The 23457-nt window shown below is 38.3% G+C and overlaps 1 protein-coding gene across 1 annotated transcript in view; it reads left to right on the top strand.

The window, feature by feature from the left end:
• Positions 1 to 23457, top strand: part of UHRF2 (ubiquitin-like with PHD and ring finger domains 2, E3 ubiquitin protein ligase) — a 76581-nt gene that overhangs the window by 17833 nt on the left and 35291 nt on the right. The window contains exon 4 of the mRNA XM_009890668.1: positions 2750 to 2968. Coding sequence (XP_009888970.1) covers positions 2750 to 2968 — 219 coding nt within the window. The remainder of the gene's footprint in view (positions 1 to 2749; positions 2969 to 23457) is intronic.

Genomic DNA, 23457 nt, shown 5'->3' on the forward strand with positions numbered 1-23457 from the left:
ACTGATCTCATATGTACTTCTCACTTGATTATTTCACTGTATACATAAATGATGTATATTTTTATTTATGTATACATAAATGATATCTATCTTCTTTAGTTTCCTGATGTTTAAGCGCTATTTTCATTTTGGCGTTCAAGTAAACTGAGTCTTTGTTTACTGTGTGCTACTTGCTGTCATCTCCAAACTTTAGGAAGGGTTTGTTGTAAGGTGACTGGAACTGACTAGTAGCTCAGACATAGCTGTCTTGAGATTTCAGTAGCCTGTTGTACTATAACGTGATGTCATTATTCAGGCACTCAATAAAATAGACATTATCTCTATAGTTGCTTTTTGCTTTGTCTTATTACCTGTAGATGAATCTGTCTTATGGATGTTGTGGATATTACAGTTGCAATGTTCAGAACTATTATAGTGGAATTGTATAATAATTCTTTTAAGGAAAAGCTGCATGACATAAAAGTAAAAACACCAATGTTAGATTTGCAGTACACGCGGAAATTGGAAACAAAACCAAGTTAAAAAAAAAAGATGTAGGAACTGTGGAGAGTTGCATCATATGAGACTGTCATTTGGATACTGGTTTGCTCCCAAGCACCTGTCTTTGTGTGATATAATTCCTGTCATGCAGATTTTTATAATTAGTATCTGAAAATGATGGAGAAAAAACACCCTCTGGATTTTACTGTTGTAAGTAGTTAAGGGTACAGACACTTTTAAACTGTTGTGGTTCATGTTTCTTTAAAGAGGAAAAAAAAAAAAAGATAAATCTTCACACAAATTGAAGGCACACTCCAGGTATCTGCCTGGTAGAGGACAAATAAATGCCTGGAGGTACAATGCCAAGTCTGGCTCTGCCCCTAACCTTATCTGTAGTAGCAAACTGGTGTGTTAGATTTAATAGAAGGCATAAAACAAAGCAAAATTAACTTGTTTAAAATGTCTCCAATTGTATCAGTGGGCTTTCAATCAACTGTGTAGGAGCAGACATCCTCATTTCAGGCTAGAGTCTATCAGAGCGTCATGCTTTTAATGACAGTAGTTTTAGTATTTCTTTATGTAGTAATGTAGTAAGTCACAATGTGTGATTTTTGCCAAGACCTTTAAATTATCTTATTCACTACAGGGAGGCATGCTGGAAAGTTGCAGAGCCATACTTTTATTATTAAGAGTAGAATTTTGCCATTACAATTTTAACAGTGCTGTTGGATAAAGTTATATTAACTATAAAGCATGAGTGCTCTTGCCAAAGTACCAATAATTGCATGATGGAAATGTAGTTTAAAATATATCATCCTCAGCAGTGTTTGTTAAGAAGGAAAATGAATGCATTTAATAGCACTTGTTTATAGGCATAGACATTTTAATTTTCTCTCTTAAATTTATACTGTGACCTCATCTAGTACTAGTTAAGTGATGGGAAATTCTTAATTTACTTATACACACTATCAGAAAGGAATGTCACCATTTTAGTCTAGCATCTTACTTTTTACTTTGTGTAACAGGCCAGCTTTTTTCTCCAAGCAATGTTTTCATCATGTCCATGTTGTGCTGCTTTTCCAGCACATGTGCAAACTACACAGGCTCTACTATCATTGAATAATTTCCTTCTACGGACGGTTTAGGAAAGCTGTGGCGTTAAACTGAAAAGTTAGCATCTCAGATCTTAAAAGCTTGCTGTCTTGCGCTAGGATTTTAGTTCTGGAGCTGTCAAATATCACCATCTTAATTGTACTAAATGAGTCTTAACTCGGAAAGGAATTGGAGCTCCTCAGAAATTGGTCATTACTATTTGATTTTTGTGTATGTGCTGTGATGGCATACACCAACACAGGAGGAAGAAAGCAATCTCCTGTAAACCCTAGCAATTTGTGGGTAATATTACATAAGATACTGTGTAAAAAGTCATCAAGTCGTAGTGAAAAATAAGTCAACCAAAACTTCTTACTTATTATTTAGTGAACTATTAATTTCTTTTAATATTGCATTCCTTACTACATTTTGCCAAGAGAAGTGTGTTGTCAAGAGAAGGAATAATTCTCACATTTACCTTTCTAGAATTTTTAGAATTTTTGTTTTTGTAATTTAAAAGGAGAAACATTTTCAATTTGTCAGTTCTTGTTACTCATTGAGAGTCTTAGTTCTGTTTCTCACTGCGTTTTGTAGTTAGACTTTTTTTAAACATGGTACATGGAATGTGGACTTGGACTATATTCACCACATGAATTCGATATGCTGTGTTTGCAAGGTCAAATTTTTAAAAAACTTTCCTAAATGTGTTGTTATTGAAGTTAGTGGAAGTGTAATAAATGCATGAAAGCAAAGCTAAATTAGAAATGTGCTGAGTTGAAAAACATAGTTTTAGTCTTCATGAAGTTTCATTGTCGCTTCAATTGGAATATTGATTTTACTGGGAGCAAAACAGGGGCCATGTGTGTTCCAAAACCTTGAACTTGATCACATTGCAATCAGAAAGTCATCAGGTGGTTATAGATTTACCTTTTTTTTTTTTTTTTTTGAGGAAAAAACTCATGGAGGCTGTTTTTCCATCAGAAATTAGTCAAGTTCCTGGTCTGTGTTTAGATGAAAACTAAACTTTCAAAAGGATATTAGGTCAGAATTTTCTGCTATCTTTCTTATATGCCCAAAGCACACTTAAAAATTTATACTTTTGAAAATGTTGTCTGTGACTTACTGCTTACTGTTACAGGAGTCGTAATCGTTACTGTTGTTGGTTTTACTTTTCAAGGTACCCAGAGAATGGCATAGTAGAAATGGACACCAGTAATCTTCGACCCCGAGCAAGAACCATTCTGAAGTGGAGTGAACTAAAAGTGGGTGATGTGGTGATGGTTAATTACAATGTTGAGGCTCCAGAAGAAAGAGGATTTTGGTTTGATGCAGAAATTACCTCTTTGAGAGAAATCTCAAGGACTAACAAAGAGGTTCATGCTAAAATTCTGCTGGGGTAAGAATTGTTTGACCAACTCATAAAATCTCTACATATCATATAAAGTATGTTTGTTGGGTTTTTTGTCTACTAGTCATCACTAGATTAAAATCTATGTCATACTTCAATTCCACAGCTGTCCGAGTCATGGAATTACAGTGCATGGTTTTTATGGTGTGCGGACTTAGCTATGAGTCAGAATTGTCACATTTCTAGGATTGCTTCAGGCAACCATCAGGTCTCATGTATTATCTGTGATTCAAATTGATCAGAGTGTTTTTTATTTATGTTCTTTTCTATTTATATGTTATATATTTATACATTTATATTAATTTATATATATTTTATATGTTCAATTCTGTTGAAAACTGAAAAAACTGTTTTCAGTAGTGTTTGAGGTAATTGGGAACCCCTAGGTCTCACTGAGTATTAGTAATCTCTGACAATTTGAGTAAGTCTTTGAACTGGCTAATTGAATTTTTAAAGAATAAAATATTTATGCAGGTATTGTAGCTTCTGATGAGTAAAATATGAAACTGTGGGATGTGGAAATTGAGTTTTCACGTGGCTAAACTCACCTGAGTATCTTTGCTTTATTTTCCTATTTCATTTAAAAACGTGTGTATAGTTCTTAGGAACAGTGTTTTCTGCAGAAATCTGTATATTCTGTCGGTAAGTGGTGTGATTGCTGCCTTAAGGATGAACAGATGACCAATCTTTATTGGCAGTCTTCTTGAGAAAGTCACTATAACTTTCATCCTCCTCTTCATTAGCTTTCCTCATTCCTTTGACGTTATAATTTTCTGACACAAAAGAACTAAAAGCGAATGGGTCCAGTCTGCCACCTCCATCCTTGCAGAAGATGGGGGTGTATGGGTACTTATATGTTAGGAGTGAAACTGATTATAAAATCAAACTGGAACTAAAATGAAATTTCTTTTTATTTAAGAAATGACTGATTTAATGGTGGCATGTCCCCTATTTACTCAATGAGTAGTATCTCTGTTCTGGGAGCATATTCCTTAAAATGAATTGGACTATTTACATAGTAGTGTAGTTTTCTTTAAGAGAAAGTAGAGTCATTCTATCTGAGGAGGGCTTACAGTGTAGGATGGGGTTAACTGGAAAAGATACACAGAAGGCTGTGATCAGGTTCAATTCAACATTTTGGGGGGAAGGGGGGAGAAGCAAGCAGCAGCAGTCGTACCTACTACTGGAAAATAAGAAAGGCATTGACACATTGACTTGGTAAGTCATGCAAGTAAATCAAAATCTGTCTTGTGGATGGTTTTTAATTTTAGAATAACAGGAGTTTTATTACACAATCTCAGTGCATTATGGTCATCTTGTATTAAGTAGAGCAGGCATATGGACTTGTTTTGTAGGCAAAGCCAAAAAAAAACCCCAACCTTCAAACGTAAAGCGAGAAGAAATTGAGTAGGTAGTTTGAATTACTAACTTGGAAGGGCGAAAACTTTAAGAAAGGGAAGCCAGTCTAGGGAGATGAAGTTTTTCATCGTAATGCATTTAATATTTGTATGGCACTTGGTGAATCAGGGATGAACTTCATGGCCTTGTGCAGTCAGAACTGTCCAGATATCGGTTTACATGAAGTTCAAATGTCTATTGATAATGTTATTTGAAACTGTTGTCTGCATGGATTCTTTCAGATTTTTTCCCGTTTATTAAAGTATGACAATCAAAATACATTTTATATTGGCACAAGCAAGCACGTGGCTAATAAAAAAAATTCTGTCCATGCTGGTTGGAACTTTATATGACAGTCTATTTTTAATTTAAATAAGCCGATAGTTATGCGTGAAATTTGAAGATGGTATCTTCAAATTCTGTGGGTACTGTGGCAAGTAGCGTGGGGTTCCCCATAGTATTGACACTTAATATCTTCTGAAAGGAGTTGGGGCGGGGGGGAGAGGAAGGCACAGTTGAAAAATATCTTATTCTAAGGTGGTGAATTTAAGTCTGTTTTTCAAATGGAATCTTATTTCAGTGAATTTTATTCCTGACTAAGAATTCAGGCTTCATTTACATGTTGATAGGTTGTATATACAGTAATCAACTAGCTTGCAGAAAGTAAGGTTATCTGAGTTCTGCCATTTCTGAAATTTGTTAAGGAATAATTCTGTGTTACCTGCGCTACCTAAGTCATTCCTCTCAGTTAGCAGTAAAAGTACAGGATAAATCTGCTAGTGTTCGTAAACTGATGTAAGGAACATGCTGCAACAAGAATCACTTCTCATTTCAGGTATGTTGATTTGCAAAACAAAAACCAATCTCTTAGTATTTCAATGTTTATTAATATATCTTAGTATATTAGCATAAATATATAATAGAAAATATAGTAATATAAAATAGTTTAGCATTATGTTGTTGTGTTATTATTTTAGTTTATAATAGTATAATTAATAAAAGAATATATTAAATATAATTTAATATTACCGATCTGTTATCATAAGTTCTTACCATAATGTTAGCATTAGTTAATTGTTTTAAATAAAGGTGAAATCTATTTTGAATGCTTTATGAGTATATGTTAGTGATAAATTGATTGTGTGTTAATGACTAATTATTTCCGTACTAAAGTACAACCTTAGCAGGCAGTAAAGGGAGGCAGAGTTCTTAGGATTGCCTCAGATATATTCATAGCTTGGAATTTTTTCCCTTTCTGGTGTTACGTCAAAGAGGCTTTGTATAAAACAGTTTTGTGCGCAATGTTTGATTTATTGATCTTGATTGCTTTTGACAAAGATTTTGTGAAGCTGTTGGCGTAATGGTAGGAAATAACAAGAACGTGTATTGTATAGTAATGCATTAGAGCTCGTAGAACACCTGATGAGTGCTTCTTTTTTACTGTATCTGTTGATATACATGGGTTTTGGGTGTTACTTTTACTCATGTCTCAGACATAACCGAAAGGATATGTCCTGGATAGTCTGTCATCATTAGCTCATCTTTTGGAAAACAGATGTAGATTAGAGAATATTATCAAATAGAGAGGTGAGACTGAACAGGGGAGAAAGACATCATTTGTACAGAAGAATTGAACACATAATAATAATTCCCATTTGTACTGTATTTGCATTGCAACTGAAATTTGTAATTGCAGGATGTCTAAAAACCTATCCAAACTGGACTTATTCTGTCTCACATACAAATACTAGGGAAACTGGTGCTTTGACCGTGGACTATGTGTGGGCTTGGGACCATAAGTCATTCATGACTCTGTGGGCATGCTTGCAGTTCAGAATGGTCTCTTTGTGTGTGGTACCTCTGAACTGATTTTAACTAAATTTGCAGGGTGTACCTCTATTTTTGAAAAATCTCTATTTTTCTTTTTCGAGAGTATCTTCTGTTTCATGATGAAAGCAGTTATTTGTAATCAAGAGTAATATGACTTGTCATCTTTGCTCTTAAAAGGGCATGTATCAAATGCCTGTTACTGGTGTGTAGTTGTGAGGCAAACTGTTCACAATTTATTTTAATGTTGGAGCTGGCTGATGTGATTAAAGTCAGCATACTGGATCAAACCAAAGTAGTTCAAAAGGTTCTTTGTATTTTCTCCTTGGTAGACTTCAAGATAAAGAGAGGCAAAATCAGGTCTTACTTTTCTTCAGTCAGCATTTGGAAGTTTGAGTTTAGCAAGGACTCCATCAATACCAAAATGTGTTTAAGCCTTTGGAGTTGTACAAGAATATCAGAAAAACTTGTTAACTCTGCACATTTTATACCTCTCTCCCTTAAGTGAATATTTCATGAATTTGAGGTCTTTACCCAAGTGATGGTAATGGAAAGTAATAAAAAGGGTCCTAAATTTTCAGTTTTGTATTTGTCATCTTGTAGTTCTGCAGGCTTTTGTGTGAGCCTTCCTGCACCCAAAAACGAAAGATTGTTTTGTTTTCAGATCAATCTCTCTAACTTTTAAATATGCTCATTATGTTTTTTTTCTGTATAATCTGTGAGATCTGGGATCTATCTTCCTCTTTCGAACACAATTTCTGCCTTTTTTTTTTTTAGGATACATGCCTGTTTATCTTTTTAGACTCCTTTTATTCCTGTCTGTCATTTTATTTTTTTTGTTCTCAGAAGGCAGTATGGTGTTTTTACATGGTCTTTGTGCTACCTGTACAGATTTTAATTTTACCTGCTCTTTTTACTACTTTTGAACAAGTTTTTCTATTTATATTTAACTTCTGATTTTTGAAGTCATACCTAATGTTTGCTTTTATAGCTTTGCAAAGGTATAGAATTTAAACGTATTACAGAATAGTGAACTAACAGTGAAACAAGTCTTGCACATTTTTCTGGATGATTTCAAGAGTTCTTGTGCTTCTGTGCATTTTTATCTTCCTGGTCCAACAAAAAAGTTATTGGCAGTTGTACCTTGTTTTGACACTTTGAAAAATAACAGTACTATGCTTCCTATCCCTCTCAGTATGCATTTTGATATTCAGCATGTCTCGGTTGTTGTTGTCATAGTTTGTAGGTGCCCAATAGAGTAGTTCTCATACTGTGTTTCTTCTTCAGGCCAGGAATTTCTGTCTGCGTGGTTTATCCCTAAGTGATGCTTGTATACTTCTATGGTATAATTTTCTACCCAAAATAACTTCCCAGTTTATTTGTTTTAAGTAGCATCTTGGGCTGTTGCTGGTTGATCTGGGAAGACATTGTTTTAATGATATGTGGAATATTAACAAGATTTACATGATTTTTTGAAAAATAGCTTTCATGCTGTATCAGCGGGTATCCTAATAATAAGAATTCTAATTGCTGAAGAACTTGCCTGCAGCTTTCTTGCACAGACATAAAAATGGCATATTTTTTCTAGGCGACAAAACTTCTGAAAGGGTGAATTTGTGTCTTCCTCTTTCCTCTTTTCCTTATGACTTCAGTGGAGCTGGTCACCTCCTTTGAAGAAGAGACCTCCTTTTGAATCAACGCAACTGTTTCAAATCAAGATAGATTGTGATTGTCCAAGAAGACTGCTGGGATTTTTCATGGCGATTCTGTAGAGGTGATGCCTAGAACTTCTTAAGCACTTCTGTGAACTGGCTTTCCCTAGTCTCTACATCTAGGGATGGCTTTTTTTGTGATACACAGACTTAGGTAATAATGTTGCAATTCTTAACAGGAATGACTGTAACAACAGGAAGAGTGGTTTGGGTCACACTTAATTATCCTTTTGGACAAAAGAACTCATATTTGGAGAGTGTGTGTGTGTGTGTAAAGAATAATCAGTTTGAACATAAGAAGTGAAGTTTACTGGAAATCAAACTGTTTATTTTTAAGTTCCAGATTAGGTTTTTGATCTTTCTTCAGTTGTGATTTCATTCTTGAGGAAAAACTCAAGAATTACAAGATACAATGGACATGAGGACAGAAAATTATTAGAGACTTTTGAGTGGCATATGTGCCTCCTTGTAATGCAAAAAGAGGAGTCGGGGATGCAGGACAAATTGCCCAGAAGGTATTGGAACATGCTGTCAGCTACTGGGACTGGAGAAAGGTTGGTCCAGTGGGACTGGACAAAGGTTGGTGTCCAGGCTGTGTTGTTTTGGTCAAATGTGAGGGACAGAAGACCAATATCTGACTGAGAATATAGTTCATGAAGAGAATATGAACAGAGTGAATCCAATAACCACTTAATCATGCTAATCGTCCTCTTAACCAAGGTCATAAATGAGATACAGTACCTTGGTTCAGCACCTATGAAATCAAAACCAGCACGTTTAGAAAGAATTGAAAGAGTACATTTTGAAGGGTATTTGGCTGACTTATTACAGATACCCTTTTCGTGTTTCCTCTTCCTCTCCCTTCTTTCTCTTTGATAAAAAATTCCATTTTATGAATACTCCCTGAATAGTTATGATGGCCAGATTCTACACAGATCATAGCTTTAGTTTCTACATGCTTTGTTTTCCTGCTTTAAAGAAGATGAATCTTCAGGAGGTTCCATTGTGCAGAGAGAAGTGGAAGGATTACAGTTTTAAGATTGCTTACCTCTAACTATTTCCCTTCCACGTAAGAGAAATAGTTAATCTCTTGATACTTCCCTCTTCCATATTCCTAAAGAGAGAGCATAAAAAAAAATTATTTGTCCTTTATGCCGTTTCCCTGCACATTACTTGTTCTTAACTGACACTATGAAGAAACTGGTAGTTGATTGACTGTTTCAGTTTGCTCTCCATAAATGGAGGGAAAATAGTCTGGGTGCTTATAATTCATGTTAAGTCTTTTGAACTGTGAATGTACTGTTGTTTTGTCTTTAAATTTTAAAATTTGAATTGCAAACTGAGTCTGCGTTACTAGAGATAGTATTATCTCTCAAGCTAAGTAGCCCAGTTATGTAAGAGCGTCTCAGTCCTGCTGGTGAAAGGGTAAGACTTTGGAGAACAAATCCTGCCAAGGAAAAGGAGCAGGCAAATCCTGTGGATCAAGATCGGGTTAATTGGAGAACTCGTGTCAAATGGCATTTGGCTTTCAATACCATGAGGCCTGTAATTGGGTTCCCTTCTGTCCCTGAAAGCTCTTGATTCTCAAGTATGACAACAGCATCTATGCCAACAGGCTGGCCAGCCTGGTGAGTAGAGCTTTGGGTGGTGAAGGGGCATTATGACTCATGGTTAAGGGAGGTATTGCCATGTGCATGGAGAGCAAAGGGTACAGGGTGGTGGGAACAAGAAGGATCTTGGGATTGGTAAGAGGGATACCCATCACAAGTGTACCTATGCTAATATGTACAGCCTGGCAAACAAGCAGGAGGAATTAGTTCTGTGTATATTCACAGAACTGACATTGTTGGTATAGTGGAGACACAATGGGGCAGCTCACATGACTGGAGCGAGAGATGGATGGATACCAACTTCTCAGGAAAGGCAAGCAAAGATAAAGAGGGCAGGGCTGCCATGATGTGAAGAAGTGGGGATGTAGAGAACTCTTCAGTGGGATGACAGCAATCTGGTTGAGATCTTGTGGATGAAGATGGGAGAGGCCAGAAAGGATGACATAGTGGTGGTAGGTCACCCAATGAGGGTGAGGAAGAGGACAAATCCTTCTTTAAAAGTCTCTGAATTGCAGGCCCTGATTTTCATGAAGGACTTAAATTCCCTGACATGTGCTGGCAGTATAACACTTGAACGCAAGCAGTCAGGAAGCTTTCTGGAAGATGTTGGGGGTGACTTCTTGATACAGATACTGGATAGGTCAACACAGCTGGATCTGCTGTTTATTATCAGAAACGGTTTGGGGATCAGATGATCAGTGGTAACCTTGGCTATACTGACTGTGAAATAGTAGATGCCAAGGTCCTTATAGAGTGAAGGAAGGAGAGTAGCAGAACATAGACTCTGAAATTTAGTAGAGCAGACATCAGTTTCATTCAAGTAACTGGTTGATGGGATCCCAAAGGAGGCAACTGTGAAGAGTAAAGGAGTTCAGCAGACCTGACAGGCGCATAAGGACAACTTCCTCCAAATGCAAAGATGGTTCATCCTGACACTCAGGAAACTAATAAATGTATCGGAAGACTGGCAAGGCTGAACAGGAAACTCATGAGTTCGCTCCAGTGCAAAAAGTCAGTACATAGGAGTTGGAAACAGGGGCAGTGTAAAAAGGAGGAATTTTGAACATGTAAGGATGCTGTTACGAGAACCAAAGCTTGTCTAGGGTTGACACCTGTAAGAGACATCAAGGGCAATGCAGATAGCTTTTACCACTGCTTTGACAGTAGAAGGCTAAACAAGGAAAATATGGGTCTATTGATGAAAAAGAGAGATAATTTAGTATCAGCAGACGCTGTCTTCATTACCTTAGTCTTCACTAACAAGCTCTTTCTGGTATCTGTGCCTAGTGAAAGCATTCAAGGAGAGTCCTTGGCAGTGAATGAAGACTGAGTCAAGGAGTGCTTGCAAGAACTTGTCCAGTGGAGGTCCATAGGACCAGATGAGTTGCATCCAAGTATGCCAAGGGAGCTGGCTGATGTTGTAGTGATGCTTCTCTGTACTACATTTGCAAATCATGGAGATCAGGGAGGTCCCTGACAAGGACAAATGTTGCCTCCATCTTTAAAGAAGGCCATCAGCCTTATTTCAGCATGAGGAAGCCATGGGACAGTCCTCTCGGAAGTGCTGGCCATGTGAAGAGGATTTGAAATAGGCAAGGTGGGGTTTTTTCCAACAGCAAATCGTGCCTTGCAACCCTGGCTGCCTTCTATGATAAAGTGATTAGCTCTATGGCCAAGAGGAGAGCAACAGACATCATTTGCTTCAACTTGTAGCAGGTCTTTTGTCTGTGTCTCATCATATTCTGTCCCAATTAGGATGTTGTGATCTGGGTGGATGGGCAACCAGACGGGTTTAAAAAAAGATAAGATCTAATGATCAGGCTCAGAGAGTAGTGGTTAATGAGTTGTACAGTACCTGGAAAGTGACAACAATCAGGAAACTGCAGCGTTGTATCCTGGGACCTGTACTCTTCAATATCTTAAGAAACAGTGTGGCAGTAGCAATGCAGTGAACTTTCACCAAATTTGCAGAGACACCAAATTGATGGAAACTCAAGGGTAGTACTGTTAATCAGAGGGACCTGAACAGGCAGGTGGAATGGGTTGACAGGAGCCTCATGAAATTCAGCAAGGATAAATTCAACAAGGATAAATGCTTCTTGCACCTGGGAAGGCAGAGCACCTTGCAGCAACTTTAACTGGCTGGGGAGTCGCTCTGATGAGAAGGACATCTGGGTCTTGGCAAGCTGAACATGAACCAGCAGTATGTAATGAAGGCTAAGAGTATTTGGGCTGTATGAAAAGGAGTATAATCAAAAGTTTGGGGGAAGTGATTTATTCCCCTTTACTAAGCACTAATTAGACTGCATTAAGAATACTAGATTCCACTCATCACCAAAAACACATGCACCCTACCTCAACATAAGAGACACATAAACTAGAGTGAATTTGGCGAAGACCTGCTGAGGTGGTTTGGGGAGCAGACATGGTATGTGGCAGGCATACCAGAAGTGATGGACTTGCAATGAGAGGGGGAGAAAATTGGTTCTTTGGATTGTGTTCCATAACTTAACTTTTCAATCACTTAATTGTTACATGTTAAGGCATTAATTGCTCTAACAAAAAAAAAAAGTGTAAGCACCAAGCGTTAAAAGCTGGAATGTTTTGGGTTTCATAACCATTTCATAATTACCATAAGATAAAATTATTTTTTGAAGGTGAAGAATGGGTTTACTTGCATCTTGAGGTTTTTTGTTTGTTTTTTCCAGAACATAAACTATATCTTCCATATTTGTAACACAATATTTTCTCTAATAAATGTGCAGACTTGGAACCACAGCGTCTTTTGACTTGCTTTCTAGGGGGTGATTTTTAGAAGTGTATTGAAGCTTAGTTTGGTCCCACTGGGGAAAGTAATTCCAAACATTAGAGGAAGAACAGAAGAAAACAAATCTAAATGAAAAAGGCAAAGAGTGTGTGGCGAAAAAAATGGTGGTAAGCAGGATATTAGGAAAAGAATTACGAAAATAAAAGAAATAAAAAAGGAGTAGTGTGGAAATACATGTATATATTTAAGAGAATCATTGAGGATGGAAAGGAGCTCTTGAGATTGCTCCAGCAGGGTCAGGTAAAGCAGATTACCTGGGACTGTGTCCAGTTGGGTTTTGAGTATCTTTATGGGTGGAGACCCAACAACCTCTCTGGACAATCACTGCAAAAACGTATTTTGTGTGGTCAGAGGGAATTTCACGTGCTTCTGTTTGTGCCTTTTACTACTTGTCCTGGCAGAAGGCACTAGTGGGAGGAGTCTGGCTCCCTGTTTATACACATGGATAAGAGCCCTCCACACACAAGCCTTCTCTTTTCCAGGGTAAACACTCCCATATCAAAGATGTTCCAGTCACTTAGTCGTTTTTGTGGTTCTTTTCTAGAACCACGCCTGTAAGGCCATGGCTGTCTTACCCTGGGGAGACCAGACCTAGCCTCACCAGTGCTGAGTAGTGAGGGATGTTCACCTTCTGTCCACCTGCTGGCAATGCTCCACCTAATGCAGTTCAGAAGGCTGTTCACCTTCTTTGCTTATGAGGGCACATTGCTGGTTTGTGATCAACTTGTTCATGAATTCATCAAGGTCTTTCTCTACCAAGCTGCTCTCCAGCCAGTTCACACTGAGTATGGACTGGTGCATGGGGTACCCTCTATGTGCAGGACTTCACATTTCTCTGTGTTGAACATAATGAAATGCCTTTCTGTCCAGCTTGGCAGGTCACTCTGAAGGGTGGCATACGCATCTGTTATGTCAGTACCTACTCCTGGTTTTATATCATCTGTGAACTTGCTGAGAGTCCACTCTGTTCCCGTCATTAACGGGGATGTTAAACAGTACTGGCACCAGGGTCAACCCCTGGGGTGCTACTGACTTTCCTCCAACTGGACATTGTGCCATTGGTCACAATCCTGTGGATTCAGCCAGTTTTCAATCCTCCTTACTGTACACTTAACCTAACCCATGCTTATATGTCAGGATCAGGTGAGCTTATATGTGAGGATGTTATGGGGGACAGTATCAAAAGCCTTACTAAAGTGGCCGTGAACATCTCCTGCTCTCTTGTCATCTTCCAAGCAAGTCACCTCATTGTACAAGACTGTCAGGATGGTTAAGCATGACTTCCCCTTTGTTAGTCCATGCTCACAATTCCCGATCACCACCTTGTCCTCGTATCTGGAAATTATTTCCAGGATTATTTGCTCCATCACCTTCCCAGGGATTGAGTTGAGGCTGGCCAGTCTGTCAGCAGCTCTTCCTTCTTGAAGACAGAAGTCATGTTTTCTCTCTTTCGATTCTCAGAAAGCTGACCCAGTTGTCATAACCTTTTGAAGATGACTAAAAGTAACGTTACCCAGATGTCAGGCAGCTCCCTTCGTGCTCATGGGTACAACGTGTTAGGCCCCTAGGCTTGTATGCATTCAGTTTAAGTGCTCCATAACATAATCTTCCTCCACTGAGGCTAAGTCTGACTTGCTCCATGCATTCCCTCTGGTCTTGGGGCCCTGGGATTCCTGAATATTGGTCTTACAAGTAAACACTGAGGCAAAGAAGGTGCTGAGTACCTTGGCCTTTTCTGTGTTTATTGTCATCAGGGACCCTGCTATATTTAGCGGTGGACCCATATTTTCTCTAGTTTTCCTTTCCTGTTTTTATAGTTGCAGAATATTTTCCTTGTTGCCCTTCACATCTCTTGCCAGCTTCAAATCAAGGCAGATGGTGGCTTTCCCAGCCTTATGCTTACACAATTGGACGTGAACTCCATACTCACCCCTGGGTCAGTGCCCCTGCTTCCACCTCTTACATGCTTCCTTTTTATATCTTGAGTTTGGACTTTGAGCTCCTTGCTCATCCATACAGGCCTCCTGCTGCCTTTGATTTCCTGCATATGGTGACAGACTGTTCTTGAGTTTGCAGGAAGTGATCCTTGAATATCAATCAGCTTTACTGGACCTCTTCTCTCAAGGGGTTGTATCCCATAGGATTTTTCCAAGCAGATCTCTGAAGACATAACAGTCTCCTCTCCTGAAACCCAGGGTTGTCTTGCTTTTTACCTTGCTCCCTCCTCCTGAACTCCATCATCTCACCATCATTGCAGCAAAGCTGCCCTGACTTTAATGTCCCGTGACCAGTTCTTCCTAGTTTGTAAGTATCGGGTCTAGCAGGGCACCTCTGCTTCATCACCTGTGTCAGGAAGTTTTTATCACTGCACTCCAGAAATTTCCTAGGTTGTTTGTGTTCTCTGTTGCCCTTCCAGCAGATATCAGGGCGCTTCAAATTCCCTGTGAGAACCAGGGCCTGTAAACATGAAACTTCTTCCAGTTGTCTGAAGAAGGCCTCATATACTCATCCCTGATTAGAAGGTCTACAACAGGCACCTACTACAGCATCACCCATGTTCTTCTGTCTGCTAATCTTGAACTGTAAGCTCTTGACTGGCTCCTGACCTGTCCTCACATAAGGGGCAACTCGCCCTCCTTGCCTGTCTAGCCTGTACTTCCTGAAGAGCCTATATCCTTTTCTCACAGCACTCTAGTCATGTAAACTATCCCACCATGTCGCCATGATCCCAGTGAGGTCTAATTCCTCTTGTTCATTCCCCATGCTGTATGCGTTGGTGTATAGGTGTTTCAGGGAGGCACCAAAGTGTGCTGATTCCCCAGGTAGAGCACGCTGGCACTTCTTTCTTTACAGGCCTACGCTTCAAGTGGTTGCAATTCTGTGCTTTTTCTTTTGTTGTTGATTGATTTCGTTCTCTTCTGATCACCCCAGGCTCTTTGCTCACCTACCCCATCCACAGTTTCCTCACTTATTTGCTGAGGAATCTCTCCAAACATTTTACCTAAAAGTCTAGGAACATTTGCATATGCCTACATAAAAAATGAATAATAATGGAATCACCACAGATTCCAAACATATGCATAAGACCTGAAGGCCTGTATTGCCATTATGCAGTAGTCCTTAGGCACTTAAATGGAGCATCTATGTAATGAGTAATGGAATTGGACGTCGTGGCATAGGTATTTGATGTGTTATGGTTTCAGCTGGGATGGAGTTCACTTTTTTGCAGCTGGTGTAGGGCTGTGTTTTGGATTTGGGATGAGAAACAGTGATGACAGACCACTAATGTCTTTGGTTGTTGCTGGGCAGTGAAGGCCTTTTCTGCTTCTCATGCTGTCCTGCCAACAAGCAGGCTGGGAGGGCACAAGAAGTTGGGACGGGATACAGCCAGGATGGCTGATCCCAACTAATCAAAGGGGTATTCCAAACCATTTCACATCGTTCTCAGTATATCAAGCTGGGGGAAGAAGGAAGCGGGGGACGTTTGGAGTTACGATCTTCCTAAGTAACCGTTACATGTGATGGAGCCCTGCTTTCCTGGGGATGGCTGAACACCTGCCTGCCCATGGGAAGCAGTGAATGAATTCCTTATTTTGCTTTGCTTGTGTGCATGGCTTTTGCTCTACATATTAAACTGTCTATCTCAATCCACAAGTTTTTCCTCACTTTTACTCTTCTGATTCTCTCCCCTATCTGAACTGGGGGGAGTGAGCGAGGGGCTGTGTGGTTCTATCTGCCACCTGGGGTTAAGCCATGACAGATGTAATCTGTCTGAAGAGAATGGGGCAATATAAGGACTGAAGACATTCCAAAATGAGCAACTGCCCCCTAAATGCCGAATTGATTAGGACTTTTTCTCTCTGTAGGTCACCGTGTACTTTCTGACTGGCAGGAATTCTTGGTGAGATGAGACTAATCCTGTTCTGTGCAGGATCATCCCCAGATGCCAAGCTTTTTCATTAAAGTAGTGCTGTCATGTACATTCAAACTGTGATAATCCATTCATTACTAACTTTCTAGGCTAGAAATGTGGTTTTGGCCTTGTTTGCGAGCAGTTCTCATTTGCCTTTGGTTCGATACAGAACATTCTATGGGAAATGTCTTTTGTGTCTCTGCATTTACTATTTTTTGGTGGATATCTTCAGATTGTTCATTGCAGGGGGTTTTATATATTTATATTATTTTAAAACACCATAAATTTATTTATTTTTTTATTCGCTTAGCATCGGTTTTATTGTTGTACGGAGTACTTACCATGTTTCTGTATTTTCAAGACTCTTCCTTTGGTATGCTTTGTTTTCTGGAAGGCCTTTCTATCCTGACAGTATCCCTGTGAGTTTTTGTTATGAAGTGAGGCGCTTCTTCTCATGTCTTTGTTCTTGAATTGAGATTCTCACTTAATCCAGCTGGGTACACTCATTGGTCTCCTGTAACTGTATCTAAGCTCATGATGAGCAATGTGGGCTGCACCTACTCTCAAAATTGTAACATAATGTAAAATCTGGATAGAAGTTTTAACCTCTTCTACTAAGAATTACTTGTTTGTAGCCCTGCCTCTTCTTAGCATGAAAGAGCTTATCAACTAGTCCAGATGCCTGGAATGATGTGTTGAACAGACACCCTGAGTCTTGCAGTTCAGTCCGCAAACACATGGAGAAGTGGACTGAACTTAAACCATGCTCTGTGATGCCAAGCACAGCTGCTGCAGCTTTGTTTTTCACATATGAAGCGTTTGGGGTTCCATCTTTGCGGGTCTTCAACCAGCTCTTTTTTACCTGGTTCTTTATGGATATTCAGTCAAGTAGGTTAACATCTGCATGTTGGAACCTGGATTTGGAAACTGTGGATGCCCGTTTAACGTTGTGATTAGTGCCAGCCACAAACTTAATCGAGTGTAAGAAGGGAGTGTCTGTAGCATCTGGAGGTGGTGCCCCCTCCCCTGTTGGAACCAGTGGTTGCCCTGCAGTACCATGGACAGGTCCGCCACCGGCGCGTCCCTGGCGCCGTCGTGGGGGGGAGCGGTCTGCCTTGGCTGCCGGGTGCTCCCTCTCCTCGCTGGATTTCATGGCATAGGGCTGAGTCTTGCTCCTGAGCTACTCTGCTAAATAGGGTATTGGGATCTGAGAGTGTGACTTACTGTTCTCTCAGGCCCCTGCTTTCCCCTTTTCCCAGGTACTAAGTTTATGCTTACTCTTCTACCATTCATCTCCTTTACAGATCCCTGGCTAAGGAAACAAGGATAGTCCCTGTGTCCAAATCTCTGCTTCCAGAGATGAACTACATGTATATATAACCCTGAACTACAATATATCATTTTGTAGATTCATCAAGCATTATGCCTGCTACTGAGATTACAAAAAGTAATATCTTGGCTGGTTTGTGTGTCTACCCACAATGTGAATTTGTAGGCTTGGGAGTTGGAGGTGTGTGTGTGTTTTGTTTTGTTTTTAAAGGCCTTAACAATTCATAATAGATTATGATAGTTTTGATAGTAAGCTTTTCAACATACCCTGGGAAATAGGTTTTGTTAATTTTTTTTTTTTTTTGTGCTCTATATATAGTAATAAAAGCTTTGTATACTTTAAAAGTTGTCTTATGTCTTTGTTGTTATAGTTGTTTTTTTTATAGAAACAAATAAAGTTGAATTAAAAGCACAGCTAATACTGTCCTGTATTGTACCTGTGCATTTGTATTTCCATGACAAACCAAATGGGTGTGTAATATTCTGAAAAAATCTTGAAAATATTGTCTGCTTTTCTGCTTACGTACAATACAAAATAAAAGAACCTCTATATCATTCACTGCAACCTAGCAGAATTGGGTCAAGTTATCAATATAATGTGATACCTTCATGTGGGGAGATTTTGTAAGTTACCCTTGAAACAATCCTGTTTAAAATCAAATCTCCAGTTATGTTTGGTGAGGGTTATAATTGTTCTATGGGTATATTTTAGCCTTTGTTTCATTCTGTGTGGACAATATGTGTTCAGAGTTTGTTAAAACTACAGTTTAGCCTAAGTTATAGGTAATGTTTAAATGCAAAATGACAAGTAGTAATTTTCACGCTGCAATATTTTATATCAGATTAAGGTATTTTCCACTTAACATCTTTTGAAAGATCGAAGTGAATGTCACAACATAGTTCTGTTTTTCAAGAGTACATTTCTGTAGAGTTTATTTGTTACAATAGCACATATTTAATTCTCTAGCCTCATGATTTTAACGTATTCGTAATTCAATATATTTTTAATAAAAGTTGATAAACAATTGTTCATGAGCTTATTTCAGAAGCACAGTTTCTCTTGTTTCAAATGCAAAGAAAAGTGTTTAGAAAACAGTCCTCACTTTAAAAAATGTATATTGAGTAAGTCAGGGTACAAGTTCATGCAGCTGTTAAAGGTGAAAGCACAAAGTGTAAAGATGCAGTGAAATGCTTTTGATACATACACTAGATATGAGTTCTAGCAGCTCAACTGCTTCTAAGGCAATGATTGTATAAGTGTTAACAAGAATTTTGGATGGTAGTATTGAAATGACTCTTTGCATATTTCTGAAGAAGTTATCCAACTGTCGTATAATGTGGGAGAAAATGAAGAATTGCTGGCTGAAAGCTTTGCAAAAGCAGAATAGAGGCTGATTATCTAAATGGGATGTAAACAAAGTGGTACATGTGGAAAGATAGATACTGGAAGTGGTAGTAAATTTGGTCCTGTTTTGATTTTTATATTGTTTGTTAGCTGAATTAATTCATTTGGAGAGCATAGCCAACATTATGTTCTGTTAGGTTTTATTCTGATTGTGGCTGTTTCTCTGCTGACCTGGACAATACCCTTTGACAGTAACCATAGAAGCTGACAAATGAATTAGTTGTCTGTGGTAAACATGACTTAGTGCGAGTATGGTCTTGCTCTTAGGAAAAGTGCAAAGATAAATTGTCATTAGACACTTTTTCTGAAGATTCTTTGTGTGAATATAACCTTTATGTGTGTTTTTTGACTAGTAAGTTTTCCCCTGTTTTTATTCAGCATTGTATTTTGACTCTTAGTGTGTATCGAAATATTTTTCTTCTCATTTCAGTATGGTAAAGTGATAGAATGAGAAAATTCCAGGGAGAGATCTGGCAATTGTAACTGAATCTCTCAGACTATAACAATTGATGGAGTTTTCACAGTGTGGTAATAGCAGCTTTTGTTTTCTTGAAAGTCGACCTTTGAGATATCCAGGGTGATGTCCAGTTGTCGTACATCTAGTCAGATGTGATTATGTATGTCTAGATTGTTTTGCAACCTGAAGGTTTAAAAGAAAGGAGTGTGTGTGTGTGTGTGTGAAAGTACAGACATAAGAAGGTTCAGTTGAAGGTTTCTTTCTGGCTATGGGTAACCTATCTAAAAGAAAAGCTTGTCTTAGGAATTCTGTTGTATTGAAGGGTCTGGCTCTGTTTTGGGATTTAATTTCTTTAAAGGATTTAGTGTATTTCAAGAAATGCAAATGCAGTTGCACGTACTGTGGGTAAGGCATAACTCAAGATTTTTTTAAATCTCATTCTTGGTATGATAAGGTGAAGAAATGGAGAAAGGTGGTATTTCTTGTGTGTATTTGACAGAATAATATAACCACAATTTTATGAGATAACCATAATTTTTATGACAAATGATGTGTAACCTGATCATTATTAAAGCTATTGTATGTGTAATGTGGCAGAAGAATTACTCTTTTAAGAGCAACTAGCTAAGCAGAGATTTTTAGCTTTGGTAAGGCTTAATCATTTATTATTAGCCGTCATTTGTAACAATGGTAGTTGATCTTCCTCTGTGGTTCTGGATATGCAGCTATGGCATTTGTTGTAACATACCGGCTTTGTAAAGTTATTTGATAGCATTTGCTTGATCCTGTTGTAACTCGTAGCAGAAAATAACATTTCTTTTTCTGGTTCAAATACTGGATATCTTTTAGGAAAACTTAGCCTGAAAGATACTTTCTGAGTGCCCTTATCCCAAAGGAAAAATACAAGAGGCACTCAAAAACGAAGGAATGTTTACCATGACATAGTATGTGATACAGAAATGATGAATTCCAAGTGCTTTATCAGTTTCATCTAGATACAGGAATAATATTACTTATGTCAGTAGGATTGCAGTGCTATGACAGAAAAACATGGCCTTACCACTTGTTACCTCCACGCAACTGAATTTATTACTATTTTTTCATTATTTTGAGACTTCTGTGTTTCCCAGTATTAATCAGATGAGATGTTTTATCTAACTAGTTACATTAAAAAAAAAGTATGTTACACTTCAGCACATCGAGGTTGAGATAATGTACACGTGATTTTTTTGTAATAAAGTTGATAAAAATCCATGCTTCTGCGTACTTCACAAACCTTTTTGCTGCATTGGTAACACCAGTCAACCAATTTACAAATCTTTTTATGATATCTTTCAAGAAAACAATGTGATAATCAATGTAATTAAAAGTCATTTTAATAGTTCAAATTGGCACCAGTAGAATTTACTGCTAATAAATATTCTACTGAGCTCAGGTTTGGCTTGTTTCCCCAAAATACGTTTAGCAGTAACACAAGTGTCTCTAGATTGGTGAGTACAGATTTAGGGTATTTTGCCACCTTCCTTCTTGTCTACAGGCTGTATGCAGAGAATTACATGTGATAAAAAGGTTTGGGTTTTTTTTAAACAACTACTTTCTACATTTCTGGTGAAAATGCAGTAAAAAGAGGGGTAAATGAGTAAAACAGCTGAAGACAATAAGGCAGCGTAGGGAGAAGGGATGAAATATAGCTAGTTTTTTAGATGCGGTTTTGCTCATAATCGGGATAGTGTATTTAGACTACACACACATTGCAGATTTGCGAGATGAAAAAATTGGGGGAAAATGCACTCTGTAAACATGCTGGAATTTTTCTGAAGTGTACTAGAATTTGAGGCTATCTCTATATCCCATGACGTGTGTGAAGTCATGTTTGTAGCTGCTACATTGAGACTGTCACTAGAGTTTCTTGACAAGATATTAACTTACTTAATAAATATACTTCGAATTTTCTGTAGATGCACATGTAGTTGTATGCTTACTAATATCCAATATATTATTCAAGTGCTATGACTGTTTTGAGTTTTCCATACAGATCTGCTGAAAGTTTAAGGTGTGCTTTCTTATTTTTTCTTTTGCTTTGTAAGCATACAGATACACAAACTAATATATGGGGGGGTTATATGAGTATAAAACTTCACATTACTTAGGTGAAAGAAGGCATAATTCTATATTTTGGTTTTAAAATAGATTCACTACTTTTGAGTAATGTTAGAAATAAGTACCAGAGGAATCAAGCTGGATAGGCAGGCAAGCAGTGGTATAGCTAAGGACAGTCCTAACATAGCTAGATTTATAGCATTAATAAGCGTAGTGAGATTTGTTTTGTTTTGTTTTTTTTTTAAACTTTAAATAATCTTGGACAAACAGAAAGTGTAGGGCAGTTAAGAAAAGACTCACCAACGTACAGAAAATAAGGAAGGAAACTGTGATGCTTTGAGAAGCTCAGTCTATATTTGTTAATTCAGTTTTCCTGCCAGAGATTATGTTTGCAATTTGTCCGCTCTTTATTTGAATGTATAGTGCTTTTATGACTGTGAGTTAACAGGTACATGTTGTAGATAGATAGACACTACAAAGTGTCTTTGCATGCTACCTCAGAAGAGAGAAGCTTCCATTCTTACCTTTCCTGCAGAGGTGTACCGGCACCCACAGTCCTTTCAGAGGGGTAGTTTTCTTGGGGGTACTCTTCTATCAGTTTTCAGTTTTCTAGTTAAATAGCTAATTTTAAATCAAACCTGGAAATGGTGCCTTAAGTAGAGCTGCAGATTTGGTAACAGCTGGAGGAATTTAAGTGCTGTAGCCATAATCTTATGTCCATAATCTTATGTTGTCAGAGGCATACTTTGTCCTAACAGAAGCTGGCGTCCAGCGTTCTAGTGTGGACGCTTGGACCGTGCAGTCCCATCCAGATTAAGGTGGAGAAAATCAGACTTCCTGTGTTCACTGCAGTGTATAAATAAATCTGAGGGCTGTTACCCACAATGGCCAGAACTGCTTTTAAGTAATGCCCCCTAGTGTGCAAATGAAGATTATCAGGAAAACAAACGGTTCTCTCTCTGATGTATGTATTTGCATTGATGTAGCATTTATATCTTCTGCTGAAATATCCCAAATTGTTGAAATTTGCTAGCAGTTGCTGTTTATGCATATAATTAAAAATGGGGAATGTTTTCCCTCCAAAAACTGCAAGGAAGAAAAAGGGTCAAAATAAATACAGATGCCAAAGCAGATAGCAGTTGGTGCATTAAGAGACAATTATAGTCAATCAAGACACTATCAGAGTCCTTCAGCTCTGGTTCCATGGAGACCTAAACACTGCACTGCTCAGAGCCACCAAGAAGTGTTTTGTTACCTGTGGGGTTTTTTCCTGGCTTATTTTTTCTCTGTCTTAGTTAAGTCAGCATGTGGCAGAGTCCAAGAACTGGACTTGAGACAAGGGAATTGGTGGGAGCAAAGAGGTAGAGCATGGAACAACAGATCCCAGACTGAAGCCTGATGTTTCTGGAGGTGGTCTCTTATTGTGGTTATCCTTATTTAATATGGACCTAATATCTTGTTTCCCTACCTGTCTATAGTTTGATTTAGTTTTGCAGTCTAGACCTTTCTATAGGGATATGCCAGCTGGCTGACTTTCTTCAAGAGGACTTTCAAGTCACCCCTGTGATTGTTTCGTACAGACATCCTACAAGTAGGGCTTAGAAGACTTGTTTGCCTGATTCAGATGTATTTTCTTCACTCTTAAGTATTTGAAAAACGTAGCATTTTAACTTACTAGAAGTCTTCACCTCGAATATAGGCTGCAGTGTGGCGGTATTTAATAATTATCTTTACAGTTATTAATTTTTGTTATTTCACTGCTTCTGAAGAGACACTTGTAGTGGTGCAGTGCTTAGCAGAATCTGGCACAACCTCCCTCAAATACCGAACAGTAACCAATACAGTAGTTTGTCTTTTTCTTTCGTAATAAAGCCTTCAAAAATCTGTGTAATCTTCACT

This window comes from Charadrius vociferus, unplaced genomic scaffold (assembly GCF_000708025.1).
Source record: "Charadrius vociferus isolate BGI_N301 unplaced genomic scaffold, ASM70802v2 scaffold188, whole genome shotgun sequence".
Lineage (NCBI taxonomy): Eukaryota > Metazoa > Chordata > Aves > Charadriiformes > Charadriidae > Charadrius > Charadrius vociferus.